The 12,422-nt window shown below is 51.2% G+C and overlaps 1 protein-coding gene across 1 annotated transcript; it reads right to left on the bottom strand.

Annotated features, from left to right (window-relative positions):
* Positions 1-1,923: 1,923 nt before the first annotated feature.
* On the bottom strand, positions 1,924-11,175 carry LOC115894843 (asialoglycoprotein receptor 2-like). Its single transcript, XM_030923592.1, has 7 exons — positions 11,051-11,175; positions 10,742-10,837; positions 10,114-10,185; positions 8,716-8,802; positions 8,485-8,636; positions 2,690-2,796; positions 1,924-2,338 (listed from the first exon to the last, which is right to left on the bottom strand). The coding sequence occupies exons 1-7, from the start codon at positions 11,124-11,126 to the stop codon at positions 2,173-2,175; spliced, it is 756 nt and encodes a 251-aa protein (XP_030779452.1). The 5' UTR covers positions 11,127-11,175; the 3' UTR covers positions 1,924-2,172.
* Between the last annotated feature and the right edge of the window lie 1,247 nt (positions 11,176-12,422).

The following is a 12,422-nucleotide window of genomic DNA, read 5'->3' as shown; positions in this document are numbered from 1 at the left end:
TCCACCACCTCAGCCTCTCCAAATGCTAAGATTACAGGCGTGAGCCACTGCGCCCAGCCTATTTTCACAATTTTTTTTTTTTTTTTTTTTTTTTTGAGGCAGAGTCTCGCTCTGTCGCCCAGGCTGGAGTGCAGGGGCACGATCTCGGCTCACTGAAAGCTCTGCCTCCCAGGTTCACACCATTCTGCTGCCTCAGCCTCCCGAGTAGCTGGGACTGCAGGCGCCTGCCACCAGGCCAGGCTAATTTTTTGTATTTTTAGTAGAGACGGAGTTTCACCATGGTCTTGATCTTCTGACCTTATGATCCGCCCGCCTCCGACTCCCAAAGTGCTGGGATTACAGGCATGAGCCACCGCATCCGGCCTACGATTTTTTAAATTTAATCCAATCCTGTACATTTTGAAGGAGCAATCCTAGAAAATGTTGCAACTGAAAACTTGACCTATCACAAGGTTATGAGCAAAAAATTACTTTGAAACATTCTATGTGAAAACAAAGAAACAAAAGTGGTAACTACTTGCCCCCACAGAGAATGATGACATAATGTATCCTACATCCCTACTTGGGGCGGATCACGAGGTCAGGAGATCGAGACCATCCTGGCTAACACGGTGAAACCCCGTCTCTACTAAAAATACAAAAACCTAGCCGGGCGAGGTGGCGGGCGCCTGTAGTCCCAGCTACTCCGGAGGCTGAGGCAGGAGAATGGTGTGAACCCGGGAGGCGGAGCTTGCAGTGAGCTGAGATCCGGCCACTGCACTCCAGCCCGGGTGACAGAGCAAGACTCCGTCTCAAAAAAAAAAAAAAAAAGGAATTCTCTACAGCTGCTAAATCCAAGGAGGTAAAACCTGCCAGGTAACGGCATAGATTAGATTAATGTCCACCAGACACTGCGAAGCGGAACAGGCACTATGTAGTGACATAATATTGCATCTACTCATGCACACAGGAAGGGCTCTGGCAGGGGACATAGGAAAGAGTTGACTCTGGGGAGATGAGGGAGGACTGAGAGGACACTCATGTGTGTGTGTGTGTGTACGTGTGTGTGTGACTTAAAACATTTTTTCCTAATAGAATGTATTACTTCTATAATTTAAAAATTAAAAAATATGGGGCCAGGCCCGGTGGCTCATGCCTATAATTTCAGCACTTTGGGAGGCAGAGGCAGGCAGATCACCTGAGGTCAAGAGTTTGAGATCAGCCTGGCCAACATGGCGAAACCCTGTTTCTACTAAAAATACAAAAATTAGCTGGGCGTGGTGGCGCATGCCTGTAATCCCAGCTACTCGGGAGGATGAGGCAGAAGAATCGCTTGAACCCGGGAGGTGGAGGTTGCAGTGAGCAGAGATCGCACCATTGCATTCCAGTCTGGGCAACAGAGCAAGACTCTATAATTAATTAATTAATTAATAAAGGATGAACAATCTTTTTAAGGTCAGTTTCAGAATGTTCTTGGAGCGGGAATTTTGTCCAGTGTGGAGACTGTTGGTGACACCCTGTGTTAGAGATATGTCTGGATCTGCTTGGGGTCAAAAAAAGAGAGCCATGGTGCTAAGAAAGCGACTTACCCATCCTCCTCTTCATGACTATCTTCCTTGAAGGCTGAGAGTAGAGCTGGGGTGTGCCCTGCGACCCAGTCTGGGGAGAACCCAACGGCAGAGAAAGATGCTTCCTTTGGGAGCCCTGGGAGCCAGATGGACCCTCCAGCCACAGCCCAGCTGACCCCTTTCCCACTGGTGCCAGCCACCAGTGGAACAGCCCATCTGTTCCAAGCCCCTTTCCCGTTTCCCTGACCAATGACCCTCGGGATTAGGGACCAAGGGGCAGCTGCCTGGGACGCACACCCTGCCTCTTCCACACTCTCCCCTCTCCCTCCTCCTTGCATGCTGTTTCTCAGTTCCCAATAACCAGGCCACAAAGAGATTCAAGCATTTGTTTCTTCTTTCCTACTCCATTGAAGAGGCTGACAATTATAATAATTACAATGAATTACAGAAGGGGGTGGGATCTCAGCCCTCCAGGGTCAGGGACTCTTAAACTACCTCCTTTCTCTCTTTGCTCAGCTCTTCCCCATACCCCCGTCTCAATGTTTCTTCCTTTCCTCAAAATCCTCAACAGAGAAGCCAGAGCTGGGCAGGTGTGGGGCATGGGTTAGACAGAGGTGTGCTGGGGTCAGGCTGCCTTGCCGGTGGCATTTCGCCTCTTCTCACACACCCAGCGGTGCACCTGCAGGCAGAAGTCATCGTTCCAGCGGCCATCCGGCCGGACTTCAACACAGTCTTCACTTCCACCCAGCTCATGCCCGTGCCAATCATCTGGCTGAGTGACAGCCCAGTTCCTAAGGAGGCAAGAGAAAACTCAGACTCTGCCACGGTGGTAAGAAAGCGACTTACCCATCATCCTCCTCTTCACAACCGTTTTCCTTGAAGGCTGAGAGTGGAGCTGGGGTGTGCCCTGCGACCCAGTCTGAGGAGAACCCAACCGCAGAGAAAGATGCTTCCTATCCCCAGTCCCAGCAACCCTCACCCTCAGCCCAGAAAAGCACAGCTTTGGAGGGGTTGGGAGTCTGGGGAGGAGAGGACTGGGGAATTTGGTCCCTGAGGGATGAGTCGGGGTGGGTTGGCATGAAAGGCCAAGGAGGCTGTCCCCAGAGAAATCTAACAAGGAGATGAGGGAAGAAGCCACTTACTTGTAGTTGTGCCTATAGTCTGTGCCATCCACCCATTTCCAGGAGCCATCACTGTCCGTGAGACCTATCCAGGTATTGAAGGGGTTCGTGTGTTGTACAATGAATTTCTGGAAACACAGGCGAGAAGGAAGCTTATAGTCTCTTGTGCCTTTATCCTCCCTCCATGCAGGCATGGAACTGTGGCCCCCCCTCAGCCTTCCCCAGCCTGATCTGCACCCAGGGCTGAAGCATCAGCTCCCGACAAGGCTGCTTCCTAGCTTTTTCTTCTGTCACTCTAGCTATTGTTCAGTGCACATTTGCTGGGCTAGATGTTGTGCTGTCTGTGCAAAGACAATCTCATTTAATCCTTAGAAGCCCTCTAAGATGGGCCCTGCAGGGACCACACTTTGCAGGGAGTTGCAGAGACAGAGAGCCAATCCTGTACCTGAGTTAGTGGCCACTGTCCCCTGTTCACAGCCCTGGCCTGGTGTCCCCCTTCATTCCCAGCTTATGGCTCTACCCAAGCTCCGGTTCTCTCCCTGTCTTCTGCTCACAGCTTCGAACTCCTGGGATCCCGACCCTGGTCCCTGCTCTTCCTGCCCCCCAGACCCCAGATCTGCTAAAGATCTCAGTTTCACTCGCCTCTCAAGTACCTCGGCCCCTGGTAGCTCTCACTTGTATGTGCGGCTGTCATTTCCTGAGATCTGTCAGGCCCGGGAGCTTCTAAGCTCGGACCCCATTATGATCCAGCTACATGGAGTCTGACAACGGGGGAAAATAGGAAGGCGCCTGGGGTATGAGGAAGCAGCCCAGCCAGTTGACAGGGGCTTGGGTGAACGTGGCCTTTGAGCCTGCAGATAGCTCCCCGGGACTCACACACACCCACACTCCCAGCATGGTAGCCCCTCCAAGTAGCTTTCTCTTACACATACAGCTGTTCCTGGGGACCTAAGTCCTGCGGTTCAGTAGGGTAGGAGGGGAAGGTGTGGTCACCTCGTTTTGTGGAGGAAGTGGAGGGATGGATCCGTTGAGCAACGTGCACACTTAACAATTCCCTCTGACAGCCTGTGAAGGGGCCCCAATAGTATTTGAAGGACAATTGCCTAATTCTACTCCCACTCTCTAGAAAAACAACTAAAGTTGCAGTTATTCACCTCATCTGATTGAGCACCAGAAACTGCGGCATCCCTAAATCCTGGAATCCCACGAATAGGACAATGTCCCATGCATGAAGGCGCAGCCCTGAGGCAGGTGAGGCTGCTCCCCAAATTCAGAGGAGTCAACGGAGTTGGAGAGAAAGTGCCTGGAGACACACTATGTGCTGCTACCTGCTGCCAGCCCTCCCTCCCATCACCACCAGAAACGGAACAACTGGCCTCGTGCGGTGGCTCACGCCTGTAATCCCGGCACTTTAGGAGGCCGAGGCGGGCGGATCACGAGGTCAGGAGATCGAGACCATCCTGGCTAACACGGTGAAACCCCATCTCTACTAAAACTACAAAAAATTAGCCAGGTGTAGTGGCGGGCACCTGTAGTCCCAGCTACTCGGGAGGCTGAGGCAGGAGAATGGCGTGAACCCAGGAGGCAGAGCTTGCAGTGAGCCGAGATGGCGTCACTGCACTCCAGCCTGGGTGACAGAGTGAGACTCTGTCTCAAAAAAAAAAAAGAAACGGAACAACTGAGCAGAGATTACAAATTAGCAGCATTCAGCCCTCTGTGTTAAAGACTGAGAGAAGGAATCAGATCGTGCCAGATGATCAGAGAAAACAGTCCAGTATAATTCATTCCCCCTTTCCTGGGTGAACCATAGGAAAGAAAGCATTGTGCCCATTCATAAAAGTAACAGAGAAAATCAACACGAAACTTATGCCCCCAAAAAGAAAGAGGAAGATGAGGTAGAGGAAAAAAGAATTGTGATATCAAAAGAGAGGTGAAAAATAGACTTTGAAAAGAAGCATTGTTTCAGAATATGAGGGGATGTTGGAGAACAGTTTCTTTACATACTCAAAAAATTTTAAAAAGAATAACCTAAGGCCGGGCATGGTGGCTCAAGCCTGTAATCCCAGCACTTTGGGAGGCCAAGACGGGCGGATCACGAGGTCAGAAGATCGAGACCATCCTGGCTAACACAGTGAAACCCCGTCTCTACTAAAAAACACAAAAAAACTAGCCGGGTGAGGTGGCGGGCGCCTGTAGTCCCAGCTACTCAGGAGGCTAAGGCAGGAAAATGGTGTAAACCCGGGAGGCGGAGCTTGCCGTGAGCTGAGATCCGGCCACTGCACTCTAGCCTGGGCAACAGAGCGAGATTCCGTCTCAAAAAAAAAAAAGAATGACATAAAATGTGAAAGAAGATATCAAAAAAAAAAAGAGAGAGAGAGAGAGAGAGAACATGATAAGGAAAGGAACTGAAAAGAAAAGTTTGAGCTACATTAAAAAAAAAAAAAAAAAAGCCCAGGCATGGTGGCTCACGCCTGTAATCCCAGCACTTTGGGAGGCCGAGGCAAGTGAATCACCTGAGGTCGGGAATTGGAGACCAGTCTGACCAACATGGAGAAAACCCGTTTCTACTAAAAATACAAAATTAGCCAGGTGTGTTGGCGCATGCCTGTAACCCCAGCTACTTGGGAGGCTGAGGCAGGAGAATTGCTTGAACCTGGGAGGCAGAGGTTGCAGTGAACCAAGATTGTATCATTGCACTCCAGCCTGGGCAACAGAGCGAGACTCAGTCTCAAAAGAAAAAAAAAATTTTTTTTTCAGATAAAACACTTAAGGAACCTAGGAAAGGAAGACACAGACACATGGCAATAAGAGGTGTCCTGGTCTCCTCACTTTTCCTATGGAAGTTATACAAACTTTTAGTTTTCAAAGCCAATAATTTTCAGCCTATTAAAGTTATACAAACAATCACTGGAATAACTCTAAATAAACTACATAGCTTCCAAAATACCATAAAAGGGGAAAACAAAAAGAACACCTCTCACATAGCAATTGTAAGAAATTAAAAAGGATGTAAAGCAGAAAAAAGAAAGGACTAGAATTAAACATAGTTATTAAAATATAAATGAGACATTCACCTATTGAAAGAAAAGGCACTTATTAGATTTTAAACATCAAAAACAAAACCTGCCAGGCACAGTTTTTGGATTACAGTAGCTCAGACACCTGTAATCCCAACACTTTGGGAGGCCCAGGCAGGTGAACCACTTGAGGCCAGGGGTTCAAAACCAGCCTGGGCAACATGGCGAAACACCATCTCTATTAAAAATACAAATAACTACCCAGGTGTGGTGGTGTGCACCTGCAGTCCCAGCTACTCATGAGGCTGAGGTGGGAGAATCCCTTGAGCCCGGGAGGCACAGGTTACAGTGAGCTGAGATCATGCCACTGCACGCCAACCTGGGCAATAGAGCCAGATCTTGTCTCAAAAACAAACATAACAAAAAAAACCTATACAGGAGAAATACCTTAAGCTTAGCTGCCCCGTGGTACCCTTCAGGGAATGATCCACAATGAAGCCAAGATTAATTTAAATCAGCTTTTTTTTTTTTTTTTTTTGAGTCTGAGTCTCGCACTGTCGCCCAGGCTGGAGCATAATGGCGCGATCTCGGCTCACTGCAACCTCTGCCTCCCAGGTTCAAGTGATTCTCCTGCCTCAGCCTCCCAAGTAGCTGGGATTACAGGCACCCACCACCATGCCCAGCTAATTTTTGTATATTTAGTAGAGACGGAGTTTCAGCATTTTGGCCAGGCTGGTCTTGAACTCCTGACTTCATGATCCGCCTGCCTCGGCCTCCCAAAGTGCTGGGATTACAGGTGTGATCCACTGCACCCGGCCTAAATCAGCACTTTTAAGGGCGAGATCCAGGAGTCGATACTTTTTTTTAACTCTTGAAGAAATTACAACGTATAGTCAAGACTTAGAATCATTAATTTAAAACAGAGATTTGAAAAGGTAAGAAACGAAAGGATGGACAGAGATACAGCAAGCAAATGCAAGTGAAAAAATCAAGGACTGTGGTATTTATGTATCAGATAAATTAAAGGCAAAAGGCATTAAGTGGGCCACATGTTGGCTTCATAATGACAAAAGCATCATCCACCATGAAGTTGTAGTGGCCATGAGCTTACTGTGTGCCAAATCACAGAGCACTGAGATCTTAGGTTGAACTGCATGAAACTGACATTTTTATAGGTCAAAACTGATTAAATGCTGGCAAGTTCAACCTGACCAGTAAAGCAAAATATGTTCGTACGCACTCTATGCTGTAAAGCACTAACAGATCCTGATGTAATGCAAACAATACATATATTCTGGCCCCTGTATCACATGGCTTAACTACTGTGGCATTAACATATTTCCAAGTTCACGCCAAGCACAGTAGCTCACGCCTGGAATCCCAGCACTTTAGGAGGCTGAGGTGGGCCGGTCACTTGAGGTCAGGAGTTCAAGACCAGCCTGGCCAAAATGGTGAAACCCTGTCTCTACTAAACATACAAAAATTAGCCAGGCGTGGTGGCATGAACCTGTAATCCCAGCTACTCAGGAGGCTGAGGCAGGAGTATCACTTAAACCCAGGAGGCGGAGGTTGCAATGAGCTGAGATCACGCCATTGCACTCCAGCCTGAGCAACAAGAGTGAAACTCCGTCTCAAAAAAAAACTTCCAAGTTCATACAGAACAAGGCCCTCATAGACCCCACAGTACCAAGGCAGCACGTAGCAGTTGAAAACACTGGCTAAAGAAGCTGTGTGGGTCTCAATTGTGGCCCCATCTCTCGCTAGCTGTGTGACAAGTTACTTAACATCTCTGTCCCTTATGCCGACATCCTCCCTTCCCTCATACTGGGAAAAATATGAGCGCCTGTGCCCTGGGACCGTGGGATTTGAAAAAGTGAAAGTATGAAAGCACATAGTAAGTGCTCAGTAAATGTTACCATTATTACCCTCCTTTTCCAAAACTGTCCTGTCTATTCTAATGGGCTGATTCTTCTCTGTGAACTTTGCTATCTGGCAGCAGCCATGGGACGGGGAGACAGAGCACCTTGGAGGGAACCGGTCACCCTCTGCAGGTGAGTCACGGGGTTCCTGCCTGCTGGGTTCCCTTCATCCACATGACTAGCACTCCGAAGGCCAGCATAGCAAGAAGGGACTCTCACTGCCTTCCCTGTGTTCTCCGCCCTGCCCTGGCCCTTTGGTCGTCCTGTCTCGCATTCTGTCTCCTGACCTGCTCCACATCACCTGGTTGCCTGGCTCCTGTCTCTTTGCCAAGCTCCAGGCTGCAAACTCCCACCTCTTAAAATCAACAGCTGCTTTAGATCAGAAAGCTGAACATATTTAAAAAAAAAAAAAAGATTCAATGACTGTTTCACTGAACCTGCCAGAGCTCACCACAATTCTGCTTCTGCTTCTGGACTCTTTTTTCAGATTCAAAGGATAGGCCGGGCGCGGTGGCTCACGCCTGTAATCCCAGCACTTTGGGAGGCCGAGGTGGGCAGATCTCGAGGTCAGGAGATTGAGACCAGCCTGGCTAACACGGTGAAACCCCGTCTCTACTGAAAATACAAAAAATTAGCTGGGTGTGGTGGCAGGCGCCTGTAGTCCCAGCTACTCAGGAGGCTGAGGCAGAAGAATGGCATGAATCCAGGAGGCAGAACTTGCAGTGAGCCAAGATCGCACCACTGCCCTCCAGCCTGGGTGACAGAGTGAGACTCCATTTCAAAAAAAAAAAAAAAAAAAAGGGATAAAATAAGCCTGATCCAGCCTCCCAGAACCTGTCTTCCAAGGGCTTCCTCCTGCCTGGGGGAAGCGTGGCCTCACCTGCTCCTCCCACGAGTTGATGACCACCAGGTGTGAGTTCTCCAGCTGGCAGTACTTTTCTGCCTCGGCCCAGGCCTTCCCGGAGCGAGAGAACCAGTAGCAGCTGCCTTGGTGCTCCACCCAGTTGACAGGGCAGCAGGTCCTTTGGGAGCCTGAGGGGGCAGGGGGCAGGGGGATGAGATCTAGCCGGAGGGGCAGGCACACTGGGCCTGGAGACGGCCCCACCCCTACCGTTGCTGTGGAGGAGCTCCATCTGGCAGGCCACGAAGCGCAGGTCCACGGGGAAGTGCTTCAGATGGAGGAGCAGGATGTCATGATCTAGGACAGACAGGCTGAAAGTGCGGCTGGCAGGCGCGGTCCCCACCTGCCAGGCTCCAGCCTGTGGCTGGGGAAGCACATACACCCACAGACACGTACACCATGCATAGACCACACCACACAGCATACCACACACACACACACACCACAGACACATACCACACATAGACCACACCACACACCACACGCTACACCACACACACACACACTACAGACACATAGACAACCACACACCATACCCCACAAACACACGCCACAGACACATACACCATGTATAGACCACACCATATACTACACCACACACATACACACTCATACCACACACATAGACCACACTACACACACCCACCCACAGACATGTATACTATGCATAGACCACACCACACCACACACATACCACACATACCACAGACAGACCACACCACACACCATACCATACACACACACCACAGACATGTATACCACATATAGACCATACCATACACATACCACAGACACATAGACCACACCACACACTATACCACACACACCCCACAGATGTATACCACACATAGACCACACCACACACACCACACACATACCACAGACACATAGACCACACACCATACCATACACACACACCACAGACATGTATACCATACATAGACCACACCACACACACCACACACACCACAGACACGTATACCACACATAGACCACATACACAGACCCGTCACACACACTCAGACATGCCACCCAGACCACATACATACATACACATATATACCACACCACACACCACATGCACACATACAACACATACACCCACCACACATACATATGCACACACCCCCACATAGACAGAGACACGCCACACACTACAGATACCACAACACACAGACCCATCACACACACATATACAGACACACACAAATACACACATACACCACACCACACACAGATCCATCACACACACAAACACACCAAGAGACAACCACACATCACATGCATACACACACACACCATACCACGCACAGACCCATCACACACACAACACCACACACGTACACACACATATACACCACACTACACACCACACACAGACCCATCACACACACACCACCACACACGTACACACACAACACACATACATATACACCACACTACACACCACACACAGATCCATGACATACCACACAACACATACGGAGAGAGACACAGATACACACGCTTGCAGGCGCACACACGCACGCACACACACATGCACACTACACACACGCCACACACGTACACATGCACGCACATGCACACACACCCCAGAGGCTCTCTGACCTGCTTTCAGGTCCTGCTGCTGTTTCTCCAACTTGTCTCCTAGGGATGTGATCTTGTCACCCACGCTGCCTCCTGAAAACAGAAAGCCAGCTGTTTCGCCGCTGAGCCTCCCTCCGTCTTAATGCTGCTGGGGCACCAAGGGGCCAGTGCCTCGTCCTGGGCGTTGCAGGCGTCCACCTGCTGGCCTCCTTGACCCCACCCAGGCTCCCTGCACTGCCACAGTGGCTCAGGCCACTCTCCTGCTTCAATCCCTCCAAAGGGTCCCCATTTTCTCAAAATAAAGCCTCACTGTGTCAGCACGGCTCACCTGCGTGGCCCGGCCCCTCCCCACCTCTCTGGCCACCCCTTATCGGCCTCCCGCTCCGATGGGCTCCTGCCACACTCGATTTCCTCACAGGCCCAAGACATGGTGACTTCCTCACCTCCGGGTGTCGCAGATCCAACCTCTCCACCTGGCACTAGCCTCCTCCGTCCCCACCTGCCTCCCTCCTGTACATCCCCCAGGGCTCCTGGATGCCTTGCCCAGCCTGCACCCCCACAAGCACCCCACACAGCCCTGTTGCAGACTCAGCACTGAGCCCAGCAAACTTGTGCGGATAAACGAGAGCCCAGCCGTCCAGCCCCTCACCATGGGTGCCGAGAGCATGGACCTCCATCAGCATGCTCGAGGAGAAGTTGCTGAAAGCTTCCTTCAGGCTCCGCAGCTCTGCTTGCAGCTGTGCACCTTGTCAGGAGGCAATGGGGGCAGGATGAGGTGGAGGGGCTGTGTCCCCATCACCGTCTGTGTGACCGGCCCCTCAATGGCCCCGCATTTGCCCCGGCTTGTGCTCCATCCCGCCTCCATCCCTTCCCCTCCCATCACCCTGTCACTGCCTGCCACTGCCTGTGTCTCTTTCCCCCCGCCTTGCCCATCCCTGCTGGCCCCTGTGACCCTCACTTTGGGACCCGATCACACAGATGGCCACCAGCAGCAGGATGTTGAAGCTCAGGGCAAGCAGACTGAAGCGGACCATGGAGCAGAGACGCTGTGCCAGGGGCTGGGCAGGAAGTGGCCCTGTGGGAGAGGGGCATAGGAGTCGGAGGGTAAAGGCAGGGTGCCAAAGCCTGAGGAGGCATAACCTGGGTGGAGGGATTGGTTGGGGCCAAGGGGGAGTCATCGCAGGCTTTGACCCCAGCATTTGAGCATTACACACACACTCTTACACATTCGCACCCATATTACCATGTACAAATGTACACACGCAGCTACCCTGGTGCACACACACCCATGCACACGACTCAGGATATTCACATCAGCTGTGTGCAAAGCCTGGATCCTGGAGCTAGGGGACTGGGAGACACAGAGGGGGCTGGGGGACAGACCCGGCCCTGCCTAGGCACACATCCTGAGACGGGGGACGTGTGAATGGTTGTCCTCCTATCCAGCCAGTGGCAGAGGCCTCCAGATCATCTCCGACCTTAGTCTCAGCTCTTCTAAGGCCCCTGTCCCCTCAGATTGGAGACTCCAGCAGCTGGGCCCTGTGTTCTTCCTAAAATCCATACTGGAACAATCCTTCCTCTCCCAAAATTCCATTGAGATCCTTAAATCTGGGTCATTCCACCATAGCCCACTCTCCAAGCACAACCCTCCAGGTCCCACCTGTTGTCCTCATCCCCCACCACGCAAGGCCTCCTCCCCAGCGCCCTCTGCCCTCGCTCCCCTAGAAACCTTGTTCCACACCAATTTGCTCCCCTCAGCCCGAGGTCATCTCACAGGTACCTCTCCCGCCCCTTGATCCATCTGCACCCTGACAGCACTGACACACACATTCACATGCCCTCACAAACTCACACACACTCACACACTCTCACATATTGCTCACTTCACTCAAAAACACACATTTGCACACACGACCATGCTCTGCTGTACCCACTCTCACATGTGCACGCACATGCTAATGCACACATTCATACGCCCTCCCACACACATACACACACCAACACACACCTTCTGACACACCCACTCATGTACACTCACACACCCACGTCTTCCTGCACACAGAGCTGGGCTCCCCCTCTGCTGCCTCCAGGCCCAGAGCAGCGCCAGTTGTCCCAGCCTTGAGCTCCCGTCTTTGCAGCAACCATCTGCAAACAGAACACCTTCTTGGCCTCAGACACTGACTTTCCTGTCTTCTCATTCTTATCATCCCCCACCCAGCACGACCACATCCTGGGGAGGCTCAGTCAGGGGCCCAGATCTTCCTCCCCAGGTCACTTCGTGCCGCTGTCCTGAGTCAGACACTGCCCCTGTAAGTGACTCTCCATAACTC

The sequence above is a fragment of the Rhinopithecus roxellana genome, chromosome 19 (assembly GCF_007565055.1).
Source record: "Rhinopithecus roxellana isolate Shanxi Qingling chromosome 19, ASM756505v1, whole genome shotgun sequence".
Classification (NCBI taxonomy): domain Eukaryota; kingdom Metazoa; phylum Chordata; class Mammalia; order Primates; family Cercopithecidae; genus Rhinopithecus; species Rhinopithecus roxellana.
Note: the sequence above shows the minus strand (reverse complement) of the source record. Positions and strands in the feature narration are given on the sequence as shown.